This window comes from Aspergillus brasiliensis (assembly GCF_001889945.1).
Source record: "Aspergillus brasiliensis CBS 101740 unplaced genomic scaffold ASPBRscaffold_12, whole genome shotgun sequence".
NCBI classification, from domain to species: domain Eukaryota; kingdom Fungi; phylum Ascomycota; class Eurotiomycetes; order Eurotiales; family Aspergillaceae; genus Aspergillus; species Aspergillus brasiliensis.
In genome coordinates, this window is record NW_027137453.1 from 964,943 (window position 1) to 992,936 (window position 27,994).

Here is a 27,994-nt window from a genome sequence, read left to right on the forward strand (position 1 = left end):
TGTGGACTACTACGACAACTCTTCTCCTCATATTATCTAGTAGCCTTAGCTAGCCATGGGGAATTCGAACGCGAACAAGCGAATTGCTATGAGAGAGAGAGAGAGAGAGAGCGTGTGATATTGTCCAAACATATGTCCGACCATCCACATAAGGAGATTCTGACGGCATGCCGCAAGCTACTATAGTAGTCTACGAAAAGAGATCACAAATCTAGAGTATGATGTATATTATCTGGAAGAGGGTCATGTGAATTGAGATTGGTTTTGCTGATCGTTGAAGAGTGCTATACTAGTTAACTAAAACTTCACCTCCTTTCTCACATGACAAGGCTTGCTAACACCGAATATCCTCTTTCAAATTGGGATAGCCATCTACGTCGGTAGAATGCATATAGACTACAGAGCGCATATTACATCTACGATATAGGAATAAAAAATGGAGGAAAATGAGGAATAGACATGATCATTCGATCTAGAACCCAATATCATCGGTAACGACTGGCCGGTTCCATGTGTCTTTATCCACCTTCATAGTTCATATTAGACTAGGCAAATGTCCAGAGTTCTGGCCATATGGTCATGCTGGGAATGAAGCCGACAGCAGAGAAAAGATGGTAATATGACAATTAGCTCCACACTACCACCTTATTAGGCTGGATGGGACGCGCTTAAGCGGCAGCCACACCCACGGGGATCGAGGCAGCAGCAGCGGCAGGGCGCACCGGAGTGGCGGTCTGCATGCGGGAAGCAGCTTGGGAGAGTGCCTCGGCAGCGGCCGTCTGGAACTCCCGCGTCACGGCAGCTTCGACGGTCTCGCTAGGCTGCAGGCCCAGCTGCGCGTCTTCCCAGATGGGCTGGTTGGCGGCCTCGGCACCCTCAACGCCTACGCCGACGAAACCACCCTGGGCCTCCCAGTCACTGGCGCGCTTGATGCCCAGGTCGTTCCAGACGGTCTGCAGAGCCTGCACCAGATGGTCCCGGTGTTCCTTGACGTGGCCGGGGGTGGGGGTGATGCGGAGACGCTCCTCGCCGCGAGGCACGGTGGGGTAGTTGATGGCCTGCACGTAGATGCCATGCTCCTCGAGCAACTTGTCCGAGGCCTGCTTGGCTACCTCGGCATCACCAACGAGAAGAGGGATGATGTGAGACGGGTTCGGAATCACCGGGATGTCCAGCTCCTTGAGAGATTCCTTAACTGCGCGAGTGTGCAACTGCTGCAGGACGCGGTCGCGCTGGTGTTGCGCCTGGTACTTAATGGCGGTGTCCGCTCCAGCCATGGTAGCTGGGGGCAGCGAGGTCGTAAAGATGAAACCAGGGGCGAGAGAGCGGATGGTGTCCACCATTGCCGCTGATCCGGCAATGTAGCCTCCCACGCAGCCATACGCCTTGCCGAGAGTACCGGTGATGATGTCAATACGGTCCATGACGGTTCCCTTGGTGTTACGAGGGTTGGCAGTGTCTTGAGAAGCGTAAATGTCGTAGTCAAGGTGTTCAGCCACACCTGCACCGTGAGGTCCGTACATACCCACGGCATGGACTTCGTCGAGGAAAGTGATAGCGCCGTACTTATCGGCCAGATCACAGATCTTTTCGATGGGGGCAATGGATCCGCACATACTGTAGACGGATTCGAAAGCAATAATCTTGGGGACGTTCAGAGGCAAAGATGCAAGTTTGGTTTCCAGATCGACCATATCGTTGTGCTTGAACACCATCTTCTTGGCCCCAGAGTGACGGATACCCTGAATCATGGAGGCGTGGTTGAGGCTGTCGGACAAGATGACACAGTCGGGCATCTTACTGCCAAGAGTCGCCAGGGTCGCATCGTTGGCCACAAAGCAGGAGCTGAAAACCAGCGCAGCCTCTTTGTTGTGGAGTTTGGCCAAGGTGCCCTCGAGAGCGACAGCGTGCTGGTTGTGTCCGGAAATGTTGCGAGTACCTCCGGCACCCGCTCCGTAGTTATCCAAGGTCTGGTGCATAGATTTCAGGACCTCGGGATTACGACCCATGCCGAGGTAGTCGTTGGAGCACCACACGGTCACCCTCTCTTCGGGCGAAGCGGTGTGGGCACGAGGGAACTCCTTGGCCAGGCGATTGATGTTGTTGAAGTAGCGGTACGACTTGTCCTTGTGCTTCTTCTCGAGTTCGCCTTGGTAGAATGCATTGTAGTTGAAGGGTGCGGCGGCGGGGGCATGGGGACGAGGGCCGGGCACAGTTGCGGCAGAAGGTTCAAACTGCTGCTTGGTGATGCCGGAGAGACCGGGGTGAGCTGGGGGATAATACCGTTAGCATATATATTGGCCTTGTAACCGTACGAGAGGAAATAAAAATTAAAGTACTGACCTCGCTGGGACTCCTTGTAGACATTTGGGGTCACATCAGCGCCATTGCCGGCGGTGGAATGCAACGCTCTCTTGCCAACAGTGGGCCGGACTTGCTTGGGATTAAGGCCCGCCACACCGGCAGTATAAGAGGTGAACCGCTTGGTGTGAGCCAGACGAGCACTCTGCACGGCCAGGGCCTTGCTCATCACTGGGCAGCGACGAGCCAGGACCTGGAGGTTGGACATGGTGCCTCCGCCAGGGCTGGTGCTGGGGCGAGTCGCGGTAGACAGTGAGCGCAAAGTGGTCGGGGAAGTGCGCTTGAGGAACGGGCACATGGCCCGAGACTGCTGGAGAAGCGACTCCATGGAGACTCGAATGAGCGGGCAAACAATTCGAGATTGAGAGTGCGAAGCCGAGAGAATTAGATAGCCCCTAATTGACGATCAGGGAGCAATGGATGGGGAGAAATGGGGAAGAAGACGAAGACGGTAGTGGAGAGAAGAGGAAGAAGAAGAGAAGGGAAAGGAAGACAAGACTAGACAGATATCTTGGAAAGATCGAAGATTTGGGAGGGGAAAAATTACAGGCGTGCCGATTACGGGATACCATGACCGGTAATAGATGTAATTTTAGGTATGACTCGCCGAGGCTGACGATCGAGGCGCCGCTGATTGGCTGCTCGGCAGGCCGGCATGGGGAGACAGCCTGCTGAGTAAGACGAGCGGGCCACTCACGGCGCAAATCAGGCCACCCGGTCTTTGCTCGGCGGGATTGTTGGTGAAACCCTGGGACCGGACAGGTCATCGGGGAGAGTTACTCCAGGAAGTATATGTCTGTCATACTGCATTATTCACTGCATGTTCTACTATGTTGGGATGCGGAGATGCTTGTTGGCGTATGCCATTGATGAATCGGTCAATGTACAGGAAATGTTATACTGTATTGGGGACGATCCTTACAGCGCACGGGGGCAAAAAGTGCGGAGAAGGCCGATCTACTGCAATCAGAGGGATTACTCATCCCCCAAGGGCCCAGAACCACATGCCATCAATAATCAAACCCCGATGGAAAGACTTGCACGGGAAAAAAAAAATAAGATGAAATGAAAAATGTATCCCAGTTCCAGATCCAATCACATGTAGAACAATACAAGCATACAACATCCGTCCGTCTATCCGTCGTCTGCTTCCACCTCGCCGCTGCTTTTTGGATGCCTCATAATGACTAAACTCGTGTCCCGTCCGGCGATCTTCATACATTACCGCAATAGTCTGCTCATCATCACACTGCCCCCTCAACCCAACATCTCGTGTATCAGAATGCTCCTTGTTAATACAAGGCCTCGGACACCATAGCCCGAAGCCGGGGAAAGAAGTAAAAAGAAGAAAAGGTGGTCGAATCGCAAAACAAAATAGAAAATAATAAGGATGGAAAGCCGTCGGAGACTTGAGCATAAACAGCAAAGATAAGAGGGAAAGATATCCAAACGCCGCCCTTCCGTCATATCGTATGGGTAGAACGAGAGAATCAGAGTGGGATCAGCTGGGACCCAGGCCCCCATCGCCGTCAATGAGACGCAGTCGCTCCTTGGTTGTCTTGGCGCGCTTGGACGTCCCCTTGCCCGATCCGCGTCCACGTCCACGCTTGGGTGCTGGGGTGGACGAGGGCGTGCCCACATTCTCTGCGGTCGACACGGGTGTTGCCGCCCCAGATGGTTTGGCACTGGCATCATCGAAGTTGCCCTCACCTAGAAGAAGTTAGTAATCATCTCAAAGCTGCTTGTAAAGGGCATAAGGGAAGACATACCTTCGTGGTACATATCATCCAACGTAATGTCCCTCTTTCTCTTCTGGGCTGCCTTCTTCCCGCCTTTACCCGCACCGAACACTTCGCCGCGGTCCAGAGCCTCCTTCTCCTTCTGTTCAATGAGCTCTGCTTGCTCATCGTCGGCCAGCCACATGGCAATGTCTTTCGTGCGGCTCTCCCGGTTGCGCGTGTTGAAGTCGACTCCTCCTGCAGCGCCACCCGTGATGACAACCCGCTGGACCTCTTCCTTCTGCAAGGCACGCTTGCGAATACGCTCTTCGATGGTGCCCCGGGTAATCAGTCGATAAACCGTGACTTGCCGTGTTTGACCAAGACGGTGCGCGCGGTCCATGGCCTGAGAATCAATAGTTGGGTTCCAATCGGAATCGTAGAAGATAACGGTATCGGCCGCAGTCAAGTTGATACCCAGACCACCAGCACGAGTGGACAGGAGGAAGACGAAAATCTCAGGGCGCTGTTGGAAATCAGCCACAGTGTCGCGGCGATCCTCCAATTTGGTGCTTCCATCCAAGCGGCAGTACTTGTAATTGCGGTAAGTCAAGTACTCCTCCATCAAATCGATCATGCGGGTCATTTGGAAGTACAGCAGGACACGGTGACCACCGGCCTTGAGCTCTCGAAGCAACTCATCCAGCTTAGCCAATTTGCCAGAATCGGTGACAAATCGGCGCATGGATGGCACTTCAATGTGCGTGTAACGGCCCTTGGCGGAGATCGGCTTCGGAAGCATGGGGGCAAGAGAGTACGGGGCGGGGTCCACCTTCTTCTCGATGATCTGCTCATCGACTTGTCTTGAAGGTGTGCCATACAGTGCGTGTCGAACGGAGACGTTGAAGAGGGTGTCCTTTGCCTCGTTCAAGGGTACCTGACTCGAGGACGATACGGAGATCGGAGGTGCCGATGCGGCGGGACTGACGCAGGGTTCAATGATGTTAAGGCCCTCACGTTCGTACGTAGACTGCGAGACGCTCATCAAATTCCGCATTATTCCTTCCGCGGCAACCTCATTGACGGCGTGTTTATCGTTGCGGTCAACAATGTTGAACAGTGTATGTGGGAGGGCGGACCCTGCCAGCTCCTTGTCGTCATCGTAGGCAACATTAAGCCGGGACAGCCTGTTGACCTGACCCCGGCGGCGGACCGCTCGCTCAAAGACTCCGAGATGTGACTGCTCGTACGCTTCACCCAATGACGTATCTACAAAACGTAGGAAAGAGAACGCTCCGTCATCCTGGATGCTTTGCTTCATACTCTCCGGGGTGAAGATATTCATCAGGTGGTTTAGGTACTGTCCGCGGAACCCGGCACGCGAATTTTCGGGGCCTGCAACGTCGACACGACCGCCTGAGCCGCAGAGAAGACGTGGCATGGGGTATTCAATCAAATTGCGGGTTGAGTACCTGACATCGACGTTGTTGCCTTCCCGAACAAATGACGCCGTCTCGGCAAAGTAGGCGGTAGAGAAGGGAGACTTTGTTTCGGCACGCTCGAACAGATCAGGATGATTACAAACCTTCCGGAATTGCATGACCAAATTCATCAGGGTGGTACTATCGGCCTCGTCACCGACGGCGGCCTTTTCAATAAGATCCATGATGCTGACGCGGTTCCGTAGATTAGTGTAATAGGCTCGCTGGCGATAGGTAAGATCACAGAAGACGTCCTTCTCGACCTTATCTCCAAGCTCCTGCTGGACGTGCTTCTTGACACGACGCAGCATGAAAGGTTTTAGAATCATGTGCAGACGCCTCAGCTGATCTTCGTTGAGTTTCGTGTTACTCTGAGCATGGGATTCAATATCCTTAGAGAACCACTCGCTGAATTCGTCATGAGAATCGAACAGTGTCGGCATGATGAAGTGAAGCAGGGCCCACAGCTCCTGCATATTGTTCTGAATCGGTGTACCGGTAAGAAGAAGACGGTTGCGGCAGTGGAAGCCCAGCAAATTCTTCCACCGTGAACTTTGGGAGGACTTGATGGCCTGAGCTTCGTCCAGAATCATGTACTGCCATTTCACCTTCTGGAAGTACTGGGCATCAAGCACGACGAGCTGATACGACGTCACCAGCACGTGGAACTCCGACTCTTTGGTGTAGGTGATATGCTTGCGGTCCCAGAACTTGCGGAGAATCTTACGATCCTTGGCAGAACCCCAGTAGGGCAGCACCTTGATATCCGGCACAAACTTGGTGATTTCCTGCTGCCAATTGTGGAGGGTTGAAGCGGGCGCAATAACCAAGAACGGACCCCAGATATTGTGTACTTCGGCGAGATAAGCCATGACGGAGATGGATTGGATGGTCTTTCCCAGACCCATCTCGTCGGCTAGGATACCGTTGATGCCTTGCTCGTACAAGTTGACCAGCCAGTTCAGGCCCTTCAGTTGGTACTCCTTGAGCTTAGCAGTAAGCATGTTGGGCTGCGAGATCTCAATGTCTCCCAAACTCGTAGGGTTTTGGAAGTTCAGTTCGCCCTCATCCAAGGCATCCATTTGGTTCTGTCCAGAGTTGAAGGCGCGTGCTCGATCCTGCGCTTCTTGAACAGCATTCTGGGCGTTAGCCATGGCGGCTTGCCGCAAGGCGGTCTCGTCTTCGGCGTCAAAGTCAAGATCTTCGAAGTTCGTAACTTTGGTGCCCGCATCAGCAACACTGGAGGGCAGGTTGATGGTATGATCCTGACCCTTGCCGGGCTGGACGGTCTCATTCGTAGCTTCCACGGCTGTGTCCCCAGCGGCATCTTCTGCGCCCTTGATTTTCCGGCCAATGAAGTGAGAATACAGCTCTGTCTGGGAAATGAGGAAGTTAAGCTTTCGCCTTTGACGGTTGGCTTCGCGTTCTGCTTCCGCCTTCTTGGCGGACTCAATCTCTTGCTTCTCGGCAAGACGACGAAGATCACGCTCCTCTCGTTCGTTACGCTTCCAAAAGGACATCATCTCACGCATGGTGCGCTTGGCGCGGGCTTGAGTATCTTTCATACTCTTGTTTGTGCGCTCCTGCCACTTGCGGGACTGTTTGCTGGCCAGCTGAGCTGTCTTGCGTAGGTTCTCCTGACGCGTGCTGAGAGACAAGGCCTTGATGCGGTAGACTTTGGGAATGTCCTTCCGCGCAATGTCACGCCAGATCTGCTCATAAATCTGGTTATAACCTTTGGTCTCGTACGCGGACAAGGGCGTGGGCGTGGGCTCCTTGGAGCGGCCACCTTTAACCTCCTTCTTGAGAGATTCCTTTCGGGGGTCCTCCTTAGGTGCGATGGGCAGAGGTTCATCATTCTCCATAGCCGCATAAGCAGCCTCCGCAGCATCCTTTTCGGCCTGCTTCTGCTCTTTCGACTTCTTTGGCCGGGTAACGGGACCACCGCGACCAGACTTCCGCCTCGATGGTGAGCCCCGGCCAATGTGAAAGGAGCTGGTAGTGCCGCCTTCCAGGTTGGGAGCCAGTGGAGTGACCTCGCTGATCTCCTCGGGAGCAGTGATTCCCTCGAGAGCTCTCTTGGTAGTTTTGATCTTCCTTTGCGCCCGTTCAGCTTCACGGAGGAACTTGGCCTTCTCCGCAGAATCCTGAGCCTCCTGTGCCTTGGCCTCTGCTTCCTTTTTCTTTTGCATCTCCATGCGCACGGTGTTCTCACGACGCCGCTTGCGTTGCATGTCCTTCTTGCGCTCTTTTTCATCCTGAATCTCTTTCGCTTGGACTTCGGCAATGACGGATGCCTCGTTTGCATATCGGAATCGGTCCATGCCGGCTGTTGCTTGTTTCTCAAGGGACTTGCTGAGCTTGACGAGGAAGTCATTTCGGCGGCGCTAGAGAATGAGTTAGTTAATCCAGACAATCCTGGCATGTGGTAGATGACATTGCGTTACCTTGCGTCTCAAGATTTCAGCCTGTTCAGTAGCAAAAGCACGTTTCTTGCCCTTGGCGCGATATTCCTCGCGGAACCGATCGTAACCAGGAGCTTCCACATCGCTCTTGTCTGCTTCGGCCATATCCGCCAACGCCTTGTTGAGGGCTTCTGTCTCCCGTTCAGACATCACTTGCCGAGATCCGGCACCACGAGGCTGAGCGAGTGTCTTTGAAGGCTCCGAGACACCGTTAGCCACATTAGAAGTCCGTGAGTCGACTGTCTTTTGCTCAGTTTCTGTTAGGTTGCGACGGCGTTTCTCTGTGGTGGGCTTCTTCTCCAATCTCGGTAGAGAAGCGGTGAGTGCCGGTGCCCGGTCTTTGGGTTTCTGTGAAGTAGCAGCCGAAGCTACGGGCGGAGGGCTGAGACTGGCCTGGGTTGTTGCTGCGGGCGCTAGGGGAGTTGGCGTAGCCTCGGCAGAAGACTGTCTCGGGGGAGGAGCGCGCTCCTCAGTTGGTCCGGAGAGAATGCTAGCAAAAGACATGGGGTCTGCTGCCCTTGTGGGTTTCTAGATGTAGCAGAGCATCACAACATTAGTCCAATGCGAGAGTGAATGTGGCCATGATTAACAAGGGGATAGCATACCGCGTCTTTGGGGGGTGAAGCTGCTCGTGGCTCGCGCACCATAGAGGATGGAAAACCCATAACACCGTGAGTGCCCATGGGGAACTGGGATTCTGTCTCCTTTTTGGGTGACGTTTGTGGATGGCTCTCAGGCCGACCAGCGGGATGGGCGTGGGACGGTGTTGAGTGACCGTAGGGAGATGCGCCGTTGCCTGACAAGACGGAGCCAGGATAGGGCCGCGGAAGAGCAAACTGTGGGTTCCCAGCCGAAGAATGTGCCTGGTATTGCGACGACGGTTCCGAGGGATGAGATGACGGCGGCGCGGCGCCGTTCAATGGCGGCAGAGTGCCTGGCAACGGGGAAGGCGCATGGGAGAAGTGAGGGCTCCTGGACGAGAAGGCAGGAGGCGTTTGGGGTGGATGTTGCTGGTATTGTTCATTATTGGCATAGTAATGACGGCTTTTAGTCGGGGGGGAATAAACCGGATAGCGAGACTGCTGAGTAGGAGATTGAGGATTATAAGGCGGAGCCCCCGTCATGGTGGCCGCGTGTGCCGGGGAACGCGGCGGCGAGGGTTAAAAGAAGGTGCCAGCAACAGGGACCGCGAAGGCGATGGGGGGAGGAGGGAGGAGAGAAAACGTGTTCGGGGCGAACAAGGACCGTTATGAAAAACGAGGGCTGGCCATGCGCGAAGGGGGTCCTTGAGAGGATTTATCTCACGAAGATCTCGATGGGGGGCGATCACGCGTCGGGTTGGTTGCCGCTGCTGGTCCCAGCTATCTGCGGAAGGAATTAATTCTGAGAGGCCTAACTGGGGAGAAGTGGAGAAGGAAGGCTGGAGGTTATTGGGAGGAAGGATGGCGATGATATGGACGCAGGAGATGATGGGGGGCAGATGGAAGAAAAAGACAGGGAAGGATGAGGTGGAAAAGGGAGGATCGCCTCACCGGATTGACAGGAATCTTCGGAGGGCTCCAAAGTGCTTGTGGTGAGCGAGCCAACAAACCCTCCACGGGTCAACCGTTCCGGACAGGATGCGACAAGAAACACAGGCCCAGCCAAGCCGTGAATGGGCTACCCGATCGGGGAATGGTCCTGGACCGGCTGAGAACACTACCTGAGAAACCCAGCGATGTCCGCAACGGAGACCCTCGGGATGAATTGATGGGTGGATTGGGATGGGGATGGGGGGTGGGTGGGAGGTAGATGTGGATGTGATGTGGATGTGGATGAGGATTATGGGGGAGGTGAGCAGCAGGTAAGGGGAAAAAGAGTGGAGGGTGATGATCTCAGTTCAAGTCTGGTGTAGTTGTAGTGTATCGTACCTCAAGACGGTCGAGATACCTTCCTTCCTTAGCTAGACGTGGTGGTGAATGGGGTCGTGCTCCGGGGAGGAGATGGTAGAATTCATAGATGATGATGGGAGAGAGGGAAGTAGAGATGAAAATTGATTGCACTGGAGATTGGGATAGGATGGATGGATGGATGATGATGAGGATGATGGCGATGGTTCCAGTATTTTTGATTTTTTGCGCTGCTCCTTCCCTTTCCCCCCCTTTGGGCCAACTTTCTCCCTCATTTTCCCTCATCTTGTCTCGTTCCTTCTTTCGTTCTTTCTGCTTCCCCCATTCAATCCCGCACCTGTCCGTATGTATTGGTATTACCATAACTGATCATTACTGACCACAGTAGCCGTTGCCCAGATCACCAAGGCTGAAGTTCGCAGCAGCTGGATGCCTTCTTCCAGCCTTCTCCTATCTACAACTTGAGATTTCCCCCAATATTGGTGTTTATATATACAACGCAGACAGCTATCTTCACAACGATCATTGTGTACTGTTTGTTTAAACAATTACCCTCCCATGGAAAAAGTAACACTACTCCTTGTATCTCTATCGATCACTCTCTAGGCTCCGTTCCATGACAGAACTGTTTAGTTCGATACACGTAATGACCGTCTCCAGACATCATCGCCCTTCGATCGGGAACGAAGTGACTGACTGACAACTCGGGTTTTTATGGAGATTACCGCCAACTCTGTCCCCCGGTTCTCCCATCACACTCACAAAAATTCTCACAAAACAGGACACTTCATCGTACACCTGATCATGAGGGGTGATGGTCGCGTGTGCGGCTGCCCCTCCAGGGGATATGGACACTATTTGAAGCGCCTGCATCGGCTTACAGTGTCCGGCGTACATGGACTACTGGTAGATAGACCTGCAGCCGTAGATAGATAAAGTCGAGTGACTACGGCGGCGTCTTGCCATGTCCAGGATCCATATTGTGTTCCCGGCGTCTCCCAACTTCGGTACGAGAATACATCATCAATTGCTAACAAACAAGCTAATTGAACCCTCGATAGTTAGACGACACTAAAATGCAATAATTCATCTATATTACCTTCGTGTCTTTCGTTTCTATAGGATGCCGATAGTATCACATTGGCGGATGGGACATGGAGCGTGGCAATTGCCTTTACCCGCGGTGTTGAGGAGCTACCCCCGTGCATCTTGCTGAAGGTACCGCCACCAAAGTCAAGTGCCACGCACAATGAGATCGTCTACTATTGATATCCAATGACAACCCCGGGGTAGACGTTCTCGGGTTGGACTGCGGCTGATGGTTACATACTAACACAACGCTTGTCTGGACGAGAATTCGGGTAAATAGTTGAAACGGATACTCAAGCGTTACGGAAAGTCGAGGAAACTCCATAAAAGGATGTCTCTATGGATCTAAATCTCTCAAGGTAGAAAGAAGTAGGTAATCAGACAAGATCCGCACACTCACTCATATCCTATGCTAGCTTACTATTCGCCTGTTAATGATTTCAATGCCATGACATTTGCAAGAGTAGTGCCTCGTACCGCTGATAGAAAACCGGGGTTAAAGCTCCTCGGCTCCGTATTGTGTCAAGTGCAGGCCACTGGACTTTAAGGTCAGATAGTTGCACGACTTATGTCCATGCCAGTGATTCAGACTCAGCCGATGCTGCAATGGGTGCCCGGGATGATCCGTATACAAGTTTTCTACCCAAGCTGCAAGTAAAGCATGTTCACGACTGGGTGAATAGCAACCACCTACTCTGGAGTTTGTCTCCAATCGCAGCGTATTGCTTTAAGTAGCGACTGAGGTACTATTCCATTCAAAGCATCAGTCCTCAGTTTACGCCCACCAAGCCCTGGCATCATAGCATCCTGGCATTCTACCATGTTGAATCGGCTGATCGATCGTTTGCTCCATGAGATTTACTGATCGTACTCTATAGTTCTTGCTTAAATAGTTTAACAGCATGACCCGAACCGCTGCTACGAACTGCTCCAAAAAGGGTTAAGATGAGCCCGTGGTCAGGTGGGTGCCCCGGAGGTACTCGATCAGCCCATCCACAACTGGGCTTTTTCAACCTCCCATCTGCCCATTTGCTTGGAAGCTCCCGCCAATTCAGTTCTCTGGCGAGACTACCACTGATCATGATACTCTGATCTTATCATGTCTTACCATCACTCATTAGGGATGCCATTGAACCACCGGCAACTGCGAGATCGGCTGAGGCCTGCGAATTCCACGCAATCTAGGCCCAGCAATGAAAGTTCATCTGCGGAGAGACCAGCCAGTAACAGGGTTCAGCAGAGCATGAAGGGTTTGAGGTATAGGAACTAACCCCAAGTACGGAGTAACGCAGAGGGATTAAGGAACATTCTTGGATTTGGGGTGAGACAAAGGGATGCGATGCAACGATCTAGGGTGAGGCCCAAGGCAGCGATAAGAATGATCGGCCTGGCGCCCTCGGATCGCCCGTCCAACCATGCGCGTTGAATCTGCCGTGGCAGCAGATCTATCCGCAAACATGCTCCTAATACAGCGCCTTCACTGCTGCTCGCATCTCATAGAATTGAGTGCTATAGACTGGGGAAAGACGAGAAGGAAGCCGTTCGTCCGCGTCATCCGCGCCTCTCTCGCTCACAACTTTCCGTTGGAACAATCAACCCCTCTTTGCCAACACGAACCAGACGCTGCAGGCTGAGGCTGGGCCGACTTAATGCGGTTCTAATAGCGGGGACCTGATAATAGAGTGTCTCTATAGCCAGTTCCTCGTCTGCATCTGGGGTTTCAGAATGTCGTTTCCCCCCACGCTTTACCCGCGAATGGAAGCTGCGGAGAGAGCTTGGTTTCCATGACGTCTATCCCGTCTGCCATGTCCCGCCAGCCCGACAGCCATGGATCGGGACACTCAACCACTTAAAACTCAGTGACACATTTTGATGCGGAGGATTCTCTCCAAGAGTGGCTTGTGGTGTACATTCTCACTGGGCAGTTTGTGAAATTCATGCCTCATTGAATTTGGTCATGCAGTAAGCCGGAGGATGGCCGCACCGGCCGGAAGACCCAGAGCCAGCTCTAGGCTCGGCGACTGCTTCCTTGTCAGTGTCTCCTGTCACCAAATCCCTGTCCTGCCATCTGATCCTCCTGGTCCCGACGTCACTCGATCCCAATTCACTTCCGGCGATGGGCGGACATCACCCCACCTGTCCGTCATACCCGGCAACACCACCAGGACGCGACTACATAAAGCCACGAAGATTTCTCCCCCCTTGACCTAGGAGACCCTGACCATTCGTCTCACATAAACATCAATTGCATTCATCAGCTTCACATAACAACGTATCTTTGTCATCTACTGTCTCATCCCATCCAAACCCCGGACTGCCAGCATGACTATCCCCGAGAAGCAATGGGCCCAAGTGGTCGAGAAGAAGGGCGGACCCCCTGTCTACAAGCAGATTCCGGTTGCAAAGCCTGGGCCGGACGAGATCTTGGTCAAGATCCGGTATACCGGAGTTTGTCATACCGACTTGCACGCCATGAAGGGTGACTGGCCGCTCCCGTCGAAGCAACCCTTCGTGGGCGGACATGAAGGAGCTGGCGTGGTCGTCGCCACAGGTGACCTCGTCACTGAATTCGAAGTTGGAGATCACGCTGGAATTAAATGGTTGAATGGATCCTGTTTGGCTTGTGAGTTTTGCAAGCAGGCCGAGGAGCCCCTCTGCCCTCATGCTCTGCTATCCGGCTACACCGTCGATGGTACGTTCCAGCAGTATGCCATCGCCAAGGCCAGTCATGCGTCGAAACTCCCGAAGGAAGTTCCCCTTGATGCTGTCGCTCCCATTCTCTGTGCCGGTATAACCGTCTACAAGGGGTTGAAGGAGTCCGGTGCCCGTCCCGGTCAGACCGTCGCCATTGTCGGCGCTGGAGGCGGACTCGGATCACTGGCTCTGCAGTATGCTAAGGCAATGGGGCTTCGTACCATCGCTATCGATGGTGGTGAAGAGAAGAAAGCCATGTGCGAGCAACTCGGATCGGAGGTAAGTATCTTTTATTCCCTAATACCACCACATCTGCTAACCATACTTTCACTATCCAGGCATACGTCGACTTCAAGACATCCAAGGATGTAGTTGAAGACGTCAAAGCAGCCACCCCCGAAGGTTTGGGTGCCCACGCTGTGATCCTTCTCGCTGTGGCCGAGAAGCCCTTCCAGCAGGCAACCGAGTACGTTCGCTCCAAGGGCAGCGTCGTCGCTATTGGCATGCCAGCCGGCGCATATCTTCGAGCCCCTGTCTTCAACACCGTTGTCCGTATGATCAACATCAAGGGAAGCTACGTTGGTAATAGACAGGATGGCGTGGAAGCAGTGGACTTTTTTGCTCGCGGACTCATCAAGGCCCCGTTCAAGACGGCTCCTCTGGAGGATTTGCCGCGCATCTTCGAACTGATGGGTATGTTACCTCTATACTTGCTCACCGTTACCCAATCCACTAACAGCGACAACAGAGCAAGGCCAGATCGCCGGTCGGTATGTCCTTGAGGTACCTCAGTAAGCAAGGTAGACGCAGAAAGAACTGGCGTTACGGATATGGCTTCCGAGTTGCTGGTCAGAAACGGAGTGTATCTTCCAATCCTGACATGCATACTTCTGGGATCGACTACTATGATGTGAATGATGTTTCTTATGCCATGTTAATTGATATTGAAATAATTGAACCTCCTTATTCACCAATCAACCCACACGTGACGTAGCATATACGAAAAGAAGAAGTTTACATGGACAATCACAAGTCCTGCTGCAAACTACTCCGTAATCCAACGTACATCTCCGCGCTCCATCCCTCATGCATACGCATCAATCAAATCACCTGTAGGACTACTATCTGTATAAATATCTAATGATACATTCACAACAATCTCCAAATAAAAGAAATAGATGCATTATTTCGACCACTATACGAAGTAAGCTCCATTATATTATGATATACCTTACAACATGCATGCACTAAAGGTAGTCGAGCCCACCCAGTCAGTCAATCAATCAACCAGTGTTACTAAGTTAAGTAAATACAAACGTAACTTAACATAGTCAATAGTTGTCCCTACCAGGTAGACTGTTATTAGAGTAAGCACAAAATAACATACTAGGTTAAACAATTGGTGATAAACCGGTATACCATATCTTACGCTGTTATTTTTGTCTGCACGATGGTTATACAGATTTCAAGATGACGATGATGATGACGATGATGAGAGTAAGTTATTTCTAGCTCCCTAGTAGTAGTTATCTGGATTATACTATCTAGCTCAAACTAGACTTTTCATATTATCACGAGACATACATTCAAATAGAGATATAACATACAGGATTTTCTTAATCTAACTCTCACTCCATTCCTAACTGAAGACGCCAATAAGTGCTTACTCCCTCTATAGTTATCTCAAAAATTGTATGCTTCTAATATCACGCAAACATCCATGATCCACCCATAGTACTACTACACAAGATGGACACGACTTATATACCATAATACAACACAAACTTATACTCATCACTTACTTATCATCCTCCGACGACTCACCCCCACCTACCGTCATCTGCGGCCCCTTATACACCTTCCTGGCATAAACGACATAATAAACCATCGCTCCAAGCCACAACGACCCGTTGATCACGATGGTATAATTCATATCCTGCGCTATATATAAACCATTAGCTTCTTCACATCCAAACCGGGATATAATAGGTGAAAGAGGGAGAGAGAGAGAGAGAGAGAGAGAGAGAGAGAGAGATAGACTTACGCGATGGATTCGGCCCACCCGTCGGAAACATACTCAGCACAATAACATACGTCAAATACACCACCGCCGTAATCGCAATGGGTTTACTAAGCCAACCCGTATAGAACTCCCCGGGGTGAAAGCGCTCCTTACCCCAGACGATACGACTAAGGATGGGCACCATCCAGGCAAGATCGTTTCCCGCAACGGCGAGGGAGAAGAGGGCGCTAGAGGCGGCTTCGTCGATGAGACAGAGAAGACCCAGGATAACGGAGACTAGGACGACGAAGCACACCATTCGGACGGGTTGGTAGCGCACGCGCTTGCTGACGTGTCGGAAGAAGGAGGAGAAGGGGAGGGCGCCGTCGCGCGAGAAGGCCCAGCTTTGGCGGGAGGCGGCGACGACCTATATCAATTTAGTACCATCTCATGAGGATCCTTGCGGTTGGTTAAAGGGAGATAGTAGAGGGTCCTGGGGGGTTTGTTCGTACCAGACTTAGACCCATGAAGAATTGGACGACTGCCACGACGACCATGAAGCCGAGGGCACCGCTTTTGCCGAGGGCGTCGTAGTAGATCTGTAGCGAGAGGGTTAATATCATTCTAGAATAGAGAGAGTTCAGTAAAAGTACCTGCGCCATGGGCTGTCCGAAACTCGAGTTCAGAACAGCATTGAGATCTGGGTTGATCACAGCGGCGATGAGCGCGAGAGATACAAAGCCTAACAGTCCGCAGAGTCCCGCAGACCAGATGATACCTAAAGGTACGGCACGCGCCGCGTGGCTAGCTTCCTCGCTCATGTGGACGCAGGAGTCGAATGCGCCGATAGTCCAGATCGGAGACATCCATGACAGCATGAAGGTCCAGCCCTGGGGCCAGGTAGTGAGGTTCTCAGAGTGTCCGAAGACATACGTTCCCGAGTTGATCTGTCCCCCGCGGACGGCTTTACCGATGGGCAGAGCGAGGACTGTAGCCAGGACAAGGCCGACGTTGCTCACGATACAGGCCGACTGGATTTTGGGCATGATACGCGCGCAGAAGATAGCGATGAGGCCGTGGACAACCACACAGGCAACGTAGGTGCCGTATAGGACGGGTCGAGAGGCTGTCCAGTTTCCATCACGCGCGATTGATACGACTGAGAGGAGCATTGTAGCGAAACCATCTTGGTGACGGAGGTCAGCGACTGGAGGACATGGAAGGTTCGGGGGATTCGCATACAATCGATGGAGCAGACGCCGCCTATGAGTCCTAGACTATTGCTGTACCCTACTACGAAGCTGAGAGGGTTCTTCCACTTCTCTCCACTGAAGTAGTGCGTCCAGAAATAGAGACCACCGGCAGTCGGCATGGCGGATGCTAAGTCGGCCTATACCCAGTGAAATAGTAAGCATCCAAACAATCCGATGAGGAGCATAAAGGAAAGATTGCGCATCAAGCATACCATCGCCAAAGCCACTATGAAGATAAACACACTGGCCGAAAACCATCCTGCAAGGAAACCATCAGAATCATTGCCCAGACTACACCAGACGACAGCGAAGAACCTTACCCTAGCTTAAGTTAGCCAAAATCCCCCCTATATGTAGAGCCAGCATGAATGTGCAATCATACCCAGACCATGCCAACAGGGCCTGCAGGAATCGAGTACGAAAGTGTCGACGCAATCGAGGGCAGCAATCCCATAATACTAAAGGCGATAGCGAAGACCTGGACGGTGGAATAATGACGACGTAGTTCCTGCTTATAGCCCAGCGTAGCTTATCCGACCCGATCAGCACAAACAATCAACCATACTCGATGAACTCGATAGAAGTATTAGTATTGATAGCATGACATACCCAAAAGCTGCAGATCCCCCTGCTCGACAGGGGGATCCTCACTAGCTCCATGAGCAGCTTCCTTCAACTTTTCCGCCATAATGAGAGGAAACTCCAGATAACAGAGCGTCCGTCGGATTAAAGAATGAAGCTCTGAGCGGAGGGATGGATGCAGAGTACTTAAGTTTATACTAGTCTCACTTCACAAGGCGGGGGGTTCCAGAACCTGCAGGCATCGGGGAATATGACTTGTATCAATCATCCCTCACGTTCAATGGGAAGAAAGGGATGCCGATAATCCATTTATCCCCCGATAAGCCCAGCAAATCAGTAGCAGCGCGCATCAGAATCCCACAATCGTAGCATCATCCAGCGATCGAGAGAGAGACGTTATCACGACCTTATCGCGGGTGGATGGCAAGTAGGATGTCCGAGCAGCCAATCTGGATGTTCCTTGCGCCTGATAACAACCCGCGCTGAGCCACGGTAACCTGAGGGGCTTGTCACGAAGGATTAGTTAGTTGCCATTCGGAATCGGAATTGACAGGAATGGGGTGGGAAGGAGAAATTGGATAAGCTGGATTGTTCCGAGGCTTCCTGCTACTGGTGCATGGCTGATGCTGCCAGCTGGAGAGTCACGCGCTTAGTTGTGAGGGGGATCGGCCTGTCCGACTAGATTGGCTTGGCTGGGTTGGGCTTATCTCTACGCATATGCTAAAATTGAAAAAGAACAAGAACAAGAAGAATCTCAATCATTCAGATCTAAAATGAAACATGGCATTCGTACACAATGACATGTGTCCAGGGTGTCCAGACCCCGGCTATGCCAAAGAAACAATATAACTAAGAGCAGTCTGCACCGGTATATAGCGGATATACAAGCGCCCCCAAATCAGAGAGAGAGAGAGGTTTGACGCCTGGAGCATACTCGCTACTGAACGCAACAGGACGAGCTCCAACTCCAGGAGTAGACCAGAAGAAACCATTCCGACAATGGAATGCTGGCAGAAGAGCCATGGAACAGAAGATGGAATCATGCATTATGAGTACACACACATGGTGGAAAAGGGAAAGGAAAAGAAAAATGGAATGTCATCTAAACAGCACCAGGCCCCTTGTGGTTCGACTGATCTAACAAAAGTCGAGGCTTGATATAATCTTCGTCCAACTGTCGAAACCACGCCGCGTGGTCCCCAGACGGTCCCCCCGAGAATAGGTCTCGAATGGCATCGCGGGCGCTCAATCCGGTTTCGCGCCGGTTGGGCGAGGTGTTGGTAGCGGGTGTGGTCTGCGATGGATCCAGATATTGTTGAGGCTGGGACGGCGATCGCCTGAGTCGCGAGGTAGTCGGCGCCGGGGCGGACGGGGGAAGGTCGTCGTCGGACGGCGCATCCTCGACATCAAGGTCGAACGCGTCCAATTGATCGGCGTCTGCCACACGGTTCTTCCCAGTGGTCCTCAGACCAAACTCATCCTCACTGGCCGCTTCGCTGTCGCTGTGATTTCGGGCGCCACTACCCAGCAGCGTGGCTGTCGATGTACGGTCACGGCCGGTATCTCTCTGGCTGTATGCATTGGAATAGAGCCGGGCATGGCCTCGAGTGCGGCCCGAGCCAGATGGAGGAGGGCTGGGCCGACGGTTGTTGCCACTCGAATAGCTGTTGTTCCGGTCCAAGTCGCCGCGTGTCACTCCATCCAACGGGATGGTCGAGTCCATACGACGAGGCGTGTATCCCAAGCCTGTATCAGAGCGTTTGTAGTAGGTGCCACCGTTGGTAACTTCGATGTCAAATTCATCGTCCGACTCGATCTCTTCGACAACGCCGGTCCGAATCCCCAGGATCTCCAGCATCCGGGCCGTTGTGCCGCCGAAAATGATGACGGTCAACACCACCACCACGAGAACAGTGGCTCGCAACGCCGGGGCGTTGACTCCCTTCAGGCCTGCGGCCAGTGCAACACCGACAGCTCCACGCAGACCTGCCCAGAAAAGCATTGCTTGATAGGCGAAAGGCAGCTCATCGGCAACATCCATGCCGCGGCGACGAGCTCTGTATCGGATGAACCAGTTGATCGCCTTGGACAGGGGGAACACTGCCAGGTATCGCGCAATACAGATACCGAAAACAGCGACCAGAATGAAGAGAGGCTTGAACTGCAGATGTCTTTGGACGAGCAAGTCGAGTCCGAGATAAATGAAGATAAAGTTCTCCGACAACTGCGCCATCACCTGGAAGAGATACTTCGTGGTAAGTTGCGTACGGCGCGACATGTTGTAGTATGCATAGTGTTTGAGGGTGATTCCACAGAACAAGAGAGACACAATGCCTAAGAATGTCAGCTTGCTTCGCACCAACGGTGACGAGCATCTCACTCACCGGATAGGTAGACACCGTTCGAAAAGAAGTAACTGGCATAGGCGATAAGGACGATCAAGCAGCTCTCAATCTTGGGCATGCGGCGCACATGCGTGTACTTCAAGCCCAGAGCGGTCATGATGCCGACGATGACACCCACCATCATACTTCCAAAGAAGACCAACAAGAACAGTCCAATAGCCTCAAACAAGTTCAAGAAAGTCAAGGAACCCGCATCACTGTCGGCGTACTTCTGCGCGGTCTCGAATAACACAATCGCGATGGCATCGTTCAAGATCGACTCGCCAAAAATAACCGTGTAGAGCTTCGGCTCGACTTTGTATAGGTTGAAGATAGCCAAGATCGTGACTGGATCCGTCGCCGACAGAGTCGCACCGACCGAAATGGCCTCAACGAAGGTAATATTCAATCCATCCAACGGAATTCTTGTCCAGACAAACAAGACCAGTCCCAACACGATAGCGGAGATGAATGTTCCCGCGAAGGCGAAGGTGAGAATGGTACCAATGTTTCGGAAGAAGTTCGCCTGGTGTAATTCGTAGCCGGATGCCAAAATAATCGGAGGAAGGAGAAGGTTAAAGAAGAACTGATAATCGAACGTGACGCTATCCTGAATAGGTGACTCAGGACTCAACCGGATGATCAATCCGACAAACATGCCTAAAGTTATCCCCGAACCCATGAGCGCCTGACCCTCAAACTATGTGCAAAAGCCAACCAAGCTGCGATCGACATACCCGCAAATATAGACAGCACTGTTTCATGAACCGCCTGGATCTTCTTCTGTTGGAGTATGTAACTCGTAAATAGCGCGAACATCAGCAACATAATGAGGATGAAGAGCGCCCAGGAGCTGAAGAACTCCTTATCGCCGGCCTCCGGAGCATCTGCTGTAAAACCGACATTTGTCAGATTCAATGGCGCCTAAATTCGAGATAGGATATTTTGGGGGAAAAGAAGCAATGCGCGTACCATCATCGGGGTCCGTATCCGAATCCACAGCTCTCCCTATAAAGCACGAGTCCGTTAGTGAGCATATTCGTTTCAGGTCGCCTCGCCCGACCGCGTATGCATCCATCACAAGGGGCCGCCGCCGCCTCCTCACAGAGGACCCCCAGGGATTTCTCAACCAAAACCCCGAATCTTGACATCCTCATATCTAATCGGCAGGTATCGCATGGAATATTGGAGACATACGGAGTATCTGGTGTAAAAAGTCGCCCATCACTTGGGTAGCCATTGTTTGGGGATATCCCTCGCAACCACGACGCGGATGACGGTTTAACGCCCAGCAGCGAGTCTCTGGCACGGAGACCAGGCACACATAATCTGCCGATCGCAAAAGACCTGACGGAATGCAGAAAGGCACAACAGCAGCGAAAAGCGAGAGACTGTAGAGATGTGGGAAGCGAAAGCTGGCATGAGTAGGGGACAAGTATTCGTCAACGCCCGCCAGAGTCCCGCCTGGCCAAGACCCGTCGCTGTTCGGCCCGCTGATCCTCCTGGCGTGTGACGTCGCCTCAATAGATGAACTATTATTGTTGGTTACTTTGGTTGCTACAATAACGGGGCATTTTCTTTTTACTATCTCTTCCACTTCAGCCTGATGTTACAGATTCTGATAATCTCCTTCAATGTGTAATATTGATATTCTGACAAATGTTACTATCTCTGTGCCTGTTACTTCGCCTGACTCCTACGATGAAACAGTCACTCCCCGAGCTCCCTCGGTAAGCCTGCTGGTCAGCACTGCCGCCAATACTGCCGCGCAGCCCCCGAACCTCAGCACCCACCCGACACTATCATCCCACGGCTCACCCCGAGGCTTCTGGAATGCCTTGAAAATCGCACTAGAGATTAGACTTGATATGATTTGTGGCGCCGAGATGGCCACATTGTGCAGCCCGAGGATGATCCCTGCCTGTGCCAGATTCTCCTCCTCTTCCACTTCCCCTGCCTTTGCGGTTGGTGTGGGTGATCCATTCTCCAGGTCATGCTCGTCGGCAGAGGCTCGAGCTGGTAAACTTGTATCATTGCGAGGCTGTTCGGCGGAAACTGTCCCCTCATTTTGATGTCGTCGGATCCGACGCTCTGTGTCAATGCGTGAGACCTCCGCAGAGATTAGGGCAAATGGTGCCCAAAGCGTCAACGCCCACGAAATCCCAACGATCCCGATCACCACCGTTGCGGCCTGGTAAGAATAGATAAAGAAGGTGCTGAACATGCAGACAGCGAACAGGATGTGCGACATGAGCCACGCACGCCGAAGGGTGAATCCGGGGATCTGTAACTTCGATAGCCACTTATTCTCTCCCGAATCACCCTTGTTGATTCCCAAGATAGCTGTGGGTGGTTCCATTGCAGTGCCAATTGAGGATGTGGACAGCCTTCTGTTGCCTAGGAAGGGCTCATCCTCCGACTGACCTTCCGTGGGAGTGGAATCCACAGGAACAGCCGACTTGTAAGTGGGCACCACAAGTACAGGCAGCGTCAAATTCGTCACGAACGACACAATTGCGTAGACCAGCAACGCAAATGTCCCAATCCTCGTAGCTTCCTCCCAAGCTTTGTTGATATCACCATCCGAGAGACCCGGGTGTCCATCGAAGATCGGATTCACAAAGAGCTGCCCGATATATGTCGTGGAATAGAAGAGGAAAGGGAACCAACCCACCCACGCGGCAAGTTGAACTTCACACACCTTGGCAATCTCCGGCGGTAGATGTTTGATCGACTTGAAAACGTGCTTGAAGAATGTTACCACCCCAGGGTTCCCCGATGAAGCCGTTCCATCTAGACGAGGATCACGCTCCTTGATGTATAGGCAGCTAACCAACAACGTTACCCCAAGTGCGACGGACGCCAATGCACATAAGACTTTGAACTGCGTATTTCCCAAAAACGGAAACCACTTGGGTAGGTCCATGTATCCAAAAATGTACCCAAGAATGTTACCAACGCCCGTGAGCCGGCTAGCCCATGCATTTGCCTCCTCCTGCTGGTGCGAGGGGGCATTGTCCACAATGAAACACCGGATGCCTGCCTGCACTGCAACCCGACAGTCATTTCAGGGTTGCATATATAAGCGGAGGAAAGGAAAACCTACCAGTATTTACAGAAAAGTCGAGGCAGTACATCAAGATGGTGGCGAGTATAATGACCACTGTTCGCGTTGCACTGGACGCAGGATCAACACCGAAAAGTCCAAGGAAGCCTCCGGTCATTTCCTTGACCCAGGCGAGGGCAAGGAGAGAAATGATCGTCGCAATGCCGCCCACGACCATGAACGGCTTTCTCTTGCCCCATGATATGCGGCAATTGTCACTGCAGATGCCAATATACGGCTGCACAAGAGTACCTGTTATAGGCCCAGCAATCCAAACGAATGCAAGCAAAGCCTTGCTCATCCCAAGCGACAGGAGGTAGGGCTATGCTCGGGATACAGAATTAGCCGTCTATACCCACACAAAGCCCGATAAACAGCGGTAGCTTACCGATCCATTAGATAGCTCAGTGGACCACACGACCTGGAGGCTAGAACAACAGACTCGTTAGCTTTGAGCAAAAGCCATACGGCACATAGATACAGTCCATCCTAGACTATATCGCCAACGGACCAGACAGGCCACCTACCCGCCAATGCTCAACGTCAATAGAAACAGGTACCAGCTGCTCTTCGTCTCGGACAGATGGTGAGCATCTCCAGCCCCGCTGGTCCCGTTATTATCTCCATTTCTTGACATCGAGTGCACTTGATTATTGTCAGATGCTCCCACCAAAGGGGAAGTTTCGTCAGCGAACCGCTCATGCGTTTCTGGCATTTGATCTAGCAAGCAGCAAGCAGTGTTGCTGGACACAACGATCCCCTGTTAACAATCGGGGAATTCAAAAGAGGCTACCGCGCGCGTGTGTGTGATACGATCAGGCCTTCCTGCGTTAGTCATTCATGGGGTAGAAAAAGCCCCGAAGATAGCTCACGCGGACTAGTAGTATATAAGATGATCAGAAGCGATAGATAGACCCAAGGGTTTGGAAAGGCCGTGGTACACAAGCTAGTCCAGTATGGAATGCAACCGTTCTGTGGCTTCTTCCTGCCGGAGGATGAAGCAAGTGGTAGTGTAATATAGTGTGTGATGAACCCAATCAGGCTGCTGAAACGTGGCTGAATTCCTGGGGATTCGGCAAGAGGCAGTCGTGGACACGTGAGTATGCGTTTGTTTGGGGGGCGGAAGTGAAGCGCTCTGGGAGCGGTATACGGTAGGTGATAGGTATGGCACGAATCTCAACCCTTATGATTCCTAGTCTTGCTCCATGTTGGACAGACCAGAGCAACAGTTTACTGTAGAAAAACGAAGAGGAGGCATTCCCGATGAATACGATGGGGGTGTCTTGGATGACGATACCTTGTAGAATCGGGTCGACGTCAGCAGGCCACGCACGTGATATACCCCGATCTGGAAGCCGGATGGAACGGGTCACGATTGGATCAGGCGGAGACACGCAGGCGTCTGACAGGTGACAAACATCGATCCCCTGACTGACTTCTACGACTACTATTGAGTGGCCACAACATGGGTTTCATTACCATTTGATTCATATCTATATGTATGTGCTCAACCTATGCACGCCCGTCACAGACACAAGACCCATCTCTCGGAATATCTATAGTGGAAGAAGCTCCAAACCCAGACCCCCTCCTTGCATCCCTGCTTGAGGTGTGCCTGGAGAGCCGCAAAATATCCCACGAGGGAAAAAGAAAAAGTAGCCTTTCCAAGCTATGTGCCCTTTTTGATCAACCCACATCTGTAAATCCAACCCTCCCAATATTCCCATCACCGCGATAAATGAAATAGTACAAGAAATCCCATTATCAACATAGCACATGAAACAAATCAAACCAGGAACCCGACCGAACAAAAGGAGACAAGGTGAAAAACAAGGACGATTATGGGGTAGAGGCAACAGCAGACCAACCCCGAAGGAACAAACACATGTAACGCTTATTATGGACACCAAATCCAAACCGACCGCAAATAGGAAACAAAGGAAGATATCAATCCAAATCTGGAAGCAGCCCCGTCATCAGCCGGGGGACAAGGCCGCGATGCAGGAGAAGAGATCCTGCAGGAAGCCAATAGCTGTGTCGCAACCGAGCCTCAGTGACGTGGCATCAACGTACAGGAGCCACAGGGCCAAGCAGCGTACACTTGGCGATGCAATCAATCAATAACGGAGTAAGGGACATTTTGAATGCAGAAACGCGCCCTCAACTCCTCGAGAGAATTAGTGAGAACAGACAAGAGTAGACGACCGAGGGTCGAGATGCAAAAGCATCAGGAAGGACTGGACAAAGCGAGCAGAGTAACATGTCGGGCAAAGTATCGACCAGTTAGAGGACCACCATAGCGCTCACTCATAGCTGCTGCTGCAGAAGTTGAGGCGCAATCATGTGAGGAGCGACCATAGTAGGCATAGCCGATGGCATGGTCATAGCAGAGGGCATCGTAGTCATGGCAGGAACATTGACCATGGCACCCGAGACAGATTCAGGCGGGGACGATCCCTCCTCGGCTGAGCCAAATCCGTTCTCTTCATTTTCCAGGTCGTCCTCGTGGCCGGAAAGGGGCTGCTGCCCATCCTGTTGAGCCTCGTGGATTCGACGGTGTCTATCAGGCAAATTAGCATCCTGCAATAGATCAAAAGTGAATGCGTTAATAACTTACTGTGCCAGGTTATCCGACCGGGAGAATGCTTTGTTGCAGTAAGGACATGGGTAGGGCCTCTCCTGGGTGTGTGTTCTCACGTGTCTAGACTCTTCATGTTAGTCGGCGGCTACAGAAACAATGGCATTGAGGCTTCCGCCGATCCGTCACGAATCTGGACCAATTGGGAAGCCCATAAAAATAGAACTTTGCAGCTTACCGTTTCAAATGTTCTAATCTCTTGAAGAGACGTCCGCATGATGGAATGGGGCAGGAGTGTGACTTCTGCGGGTAGGGGCCGAGCTCCATCATGGTAGCGCTCCGAGCACGACGAACGGGGCCCGGCGCGTATCGGTCAGCCTTATTCGTCGCACTGTTCTGGACAGATGCATCTAGCGCCTCACCGCTGGGAAGAGGCGCTAACTCATCTGGTTGATTGGCAAGAGCCAAGGTACCCTGCTCGGGGTTTTCCTCGAGGCTCGACAGCGGGGTGCCGTTGCGGGACATCTCATGCAGCAAATTCTTTTGGGGAAGAACTGCAGCGCGATAGCCATTGGCCGCCCTGTAAGACGGGTCATGTTGGGACTCATCCACCTCCGCTACCGGAGCCACCGAGCTAGAGACTGAACGACGAAGGTCGCTGGGTCTATGGGCAGCGTACGCAATCGCTTGGTTCGGTGCACTCGTCACCTGGGGGTGCGGGCCAGCGCCAACACCGGTGATACTCGGGGGTATCGAAGACCGGCGCCTACGTTGTTTGTATGTAGGAGAGCCTTCGATGACCGAGTAAACATTTGACGGGAAGGTTCTCGCGGGGGGCGGATAGTGAGCATGGGCGAGATTCGACGGGGGTAGCTGCATCATTGGATTGTAGGTGGTTGCGGAAGAGATATCGGGGATGGCGGTGTAAAGACCGGTGTCTTCATTAGCGATGTATGCCGGTTCAGCTCCAAGGTGGGAGCTGTGCTGAGGAGGCGTAACAGGCTCAAACGATAGACCCCGGTTGCTGTAGTCCTCATACTGAGACGAAACGAACGATGGCGCCGGCGAGTATTCGACGAAGGTGGGCATCGAGGCATGGCGCTGGTGTAGACGGGCAATGGGCATGCCATTGCGGTCATACTGGATGTGCCCGTATTCTGCTTCGCGCTTAATAACGCTCTGGGCCAGGGTGGTGGGCATAGGAACCGGGTTGTACATCGCCGGATTGCCCGACTCGTCCGGGAGAAGGGGTAGCGCCGGGGGAGCCATCTGGGGAGCCATCTGGGGAGGAGGCATAGCGTCAACGGTCCGAACCACTGGGGATGCGGGTTGGCCATATGTCGTACTTGCGTGTGCAGCAAACGATGAGGAATTTGCTTGTTGTGCCTTTGTGAGTTGTTCATACAGCGACTGGGATGAATCGAACTCGAAAGACAGAGCAGGCTCGCTGACCGCAACCGTGGTCGCCTCCTGCCCCATTTTCTCCCGCTTCAGATCACGTTCCAACGCATCGAGAAACAGACGATCGTGTGGCACGCTGTACCAGTAGAAGACTTTCTGCTTTTTCTGAGTTCGAATGCAATTGTTCTTGTACAGGAAGTCGAGGAACGGGCTTTTGGGTTCTTCTAGAGTGGCATCAGTTCCGGCCTTGAGGTTTCGCAAGTCCGAGAAGATACCCTCCTCGAACTTCTTCGAATTCTTCACGGGGCGCCCGAAGGCCTGGAATCTGAATGCGAGGCATCTCACGATGTCGGTTCCGGAGATGTGGAAGAGGTTGTTCCTGTCGCGAATCAGTTTAGGTGCCCTTTTGACCAACTACATGGCATTGCGACGATCGCAACTAACCATAAGACGCAAGAGATGTAATCGCCAGTGGGAAGCAAGAAGCGCCGAATGAGTTGATCTGCGTGCCAGTCCACTGGCGCCGAGAGGAGAAAGTATTTGACTATACCAGAGATAGACAATTAGTCAGGAGAGAGTCCGTCAAGAAGAAGGTCTAGGTCGCAGGGACTGAAAGCCATAGGGAGGAGATTATAGGCGTTTGTAAGCACCGCAAAGGCAACGTACGATTGTCAACTTGCTGCAGCGCGACTTGCGCGTCATGTGGAAGGCTTTGCTGTGCCTCAGTGGAAAGCATAAACGTCTCCGGCTTCTGGGGAGGTGCCATAGGGGCACCGTGTTGGGAATACATAGCGGATGTGATACAGTAGTCTGTAGGGGAATCAGTCAAATCTTAGAACGACGGTTTGTTTGCCAGCATAAGCGCGAACAAAGAAGAGTCATGGAAGCGGCAAGTGGACTGGTGTCACAGAGCACCGGTTGGGCAGAGCAAGGAGTTACGCACCGTCACAGCAACCGGTTTAGGGAAAGCGGACAAACGACCTCTCGCAAG

The 27,994-nt window shown here is 52.5% G+C and overlaps 8 protein-coding genes across 8 annotated transcripts; 3 read left to right on the forward strand and 5 right to left on the reverse strand.

Moving 5' to 3' along the window:
- Positions 1-247: 247 nt before the first annotated feature.
- On the reverse strand, positions 248-2,869 carry hemA (5-aminolevulinic acid synthase HemA). The gene is made up of 2 exons (XM_067619449.1): positions 2,344-2,869; positions 248-2,269 (listed from the first exon to the last, which is right to left on the reverse strand). Exons 1-2 carry the CDS (start codon positions 2,687-2,689, stop codon positions 669-671), a joined length of 1,947 nt encoding a protein of 648 aa, XP_067475959.1. The 5' UTR covers positions 2,690-2,869; the 3' UTR covers positions 248-668.
- Positions 2,870-3,862: 993 nt separating this feature from the next.
- ino80 (chromatin-remodeling ATPase INO80) lies at positions 3,863-9,149 on the reverse strand (the record flags this gene model as incomplete). The annotated part of the gene is made up of 4 exons (XM_067623105.1): positions 3,863-4,071; positions 4,131-7,947; positions 8,008-8,553; positions 8,631-9,149. The coding sequence occupies 4 exons, from the start codon at positions 9,147-9,149 to the stop codon at positions 3,863-3,865; spliced, it is 5,091 nt and encodes a 1,696-aa protein (XP_067475960.1).
- A 156-nt stretch (positions 9,150-9,305) lies between these two features.
- ASPBRDRAFT_46901 (uncharacterized protein) lies at positions 9,306-10,009 on the forward strand. Its single transcript, XM_067625742.1, has 2 exons — positions 9,306-9,390; positions 9,558-10,009. The coding sequence occupies exons 1-2, from the start codon at positions 9,341-9,343 to the stop codon at positions 9,814-9,816; spliced, it is 309 nt and encodes a 102-aa protein (XP_067475961.1). The 5' UTR covers positions 9,306-9,340; the 3' UTR covers positions 9,817-10,009.
- Positions 10,010-13,325: 3,316 nt separating this feature from the next.
- Positions 13,326-14,492, forward strand: ASPBRDRAFT_58052 (zinc-dependent alcohol dehydrogenase; the record flags this gene model as incomplete). Its single annotated transcript, XM_067627838.1, has 3 exons — positions 13,326-13,976; positions 14,036-14,390; positions 14,446-14,492. The coding sequence occupies 3 exons, from the start codon at positions 13,326-13,328 to the stop codon at positions 14,490-14,492; spliced, it is 1,053 nt and encodes a 350-aa protein (XP_067475962.1).
- An 871-nt stretch (positions 14,493-15,363) lies between these two features.
- On the reverse strand, positions 15,364-18,090 carry ASPBRDRAFT_159547 (putative GABA permease). Its single transcript, XM_067619450.1, has 8 exons — positions 17,562-18,090; positions 17,334-17,480; positions 17,165-17,211; positions 16,942-17,089; positions 16,353-16,885; positions 16,212-16,298; positions 15,742-16,126; positions 15,364-15,638 (listed from the first exon to the last, which is right to left on the reverse strand). Exons 1-8 carry the CDS (start codon positions 17,638-17,640, stop codon positions 15,496-15,498), a joined length of 1,569 nt encoding a protein of 522 aa, XP_067475963.1. The 5' UTR covers positions 17,641-18,090; the 3' UTR covers positions 15,364-15,495.
- A 546-nt stretch (positions 18,091-18,636) lies between these two features.
- Positions 18,637-23,325, reverse strand: ASPBRDRAFT_58053 (bifunctional K:H/Na:H antiporter NHX1; the record flags this gene model as incomplete). The annotated part of the gene is made up of 6 exons (XM_067627839.1): positions 18,637-19,868; positions 19,919-20,578; positions 20,656-20,805; positions 20,891-20,926; positions 21,737-22,966; positions 23,025-23,325. The coding sequence occupies 6 exons, from the start codon at positions 23,323-23,325 to the stop codon at positions 18,637-18,639; spliced, it is 3,609 nt and encodes a 1,202-aa protein (XP_067475964.1).
- A 1,292-nt stretch (positions 23,326-24,617) lies between these two features.
- Positions 24,618-25,275, forward strand: ASPBRDRAFT_311259 (uncharacterized protein). Its single transcript, XM_067622864.1, has 2 exons — positions 24,618-24,719; positions 24,801-25,275. The coding sequence occupies exon 2, from the start codon at positions 24,801-24,803 to the stop codon at positions 25,146-25,148; it is 348 nt and encodes a 115-aa protein (XP_067475965.1). The 5' UTR covers positions 24,618-24,719; the 3' UTR covers positions 25,149-25,275.
- A 56-nt stretch (positions 25,276-25,331) lies between these two features.
- Positions 25,332-27,793, reverse strand: steA (sexual development transcription factor SteA; the record flags this gene model as incomplete). Its single annotated transcript, XM_067627840.1, has 5 exons — positions 25,332-25,584; positions 25,642-25,725; positions 25,841-27,382; positions 27,448-27,547; positions 27,670-27,793. 5 exons carry the CDS (start codon positions 27,791-27,793, stop codon positions 25,332-25,334), a joined length of 2,103 nt encoding a protein of 700 aa, XP_067475966.1.
- Positions 27,794-27,994: the final 201 nt, after the last annotated feature.

What these genes read in the sequence shown, in the direction of transcription:
- hemA (XM_067619449.1), bottom strand. Translation starts at nt 2,689, where the DNA reads ATGGAGTCGCTTCTCCAGCAGTCTCGGGCCATGTGCCCGTTCCTCAAG. An exon ending in CTACAAGGAGTCCCAGCGAG is followed by an intron (nt 2,270 to 2,343) that starts GTCAGTACTTTA and finishes ATTATCCCCCAG; the next exon opens with CTCACCCCGGTCTCTCCGGC.
- ASPBRDRAFT_46901 (XM_067625742.1), top strand. Translation starts at nt 9,341, where the DNA reads ATGGGGGGCGATCACGCGTCGGGTTGGTTGCCGCTGCTGGTCCCAGCT. An exon ending in CCGCTGCTGGTCCCAGCTAT is followed by an intron (nt 9,391 to 9,557) that starts CTGCGGAAGGAA and finishes GGATCGCCTCAC; the next exon opens with CGGATTGACAGGAATCTTCG.
- ASPBRDRAFT_159547 (XM_067619450.1), bottom strand. Translation starts at nt 17,640, where the DNA reads ATGGCGGAAAAGTTGAAGGAAGCTGCTCATGGAGCTAGTGAGGATCCC. An exon ending in CGGCGTCTGCTCCATCGATT is followed by an intron (nt 16,886 to 16,941) that starts GTATGCGAATCC and finishes TCCGTCACCAAG; the next exon opens with ATGGTTTCGCTACAATGCTC. An exon ending in TCTTCATGGGTCTAAGTCTG is followed by an intron (nt 16,127 to 16,211) that starts GTACGAACAAAC and finishes AAATTGATATAG; the next exon opens with GTCGTCGCCGCCTCCCGCCA.
- ASPBRDRAFT_311259 (XM_067622864.1), top strand. Translation starts at nt 24,801, where the DNA reads ATGAAACAAATCAAACCAGGAACCCGACCGAACAAAAGGAGACAAGGT.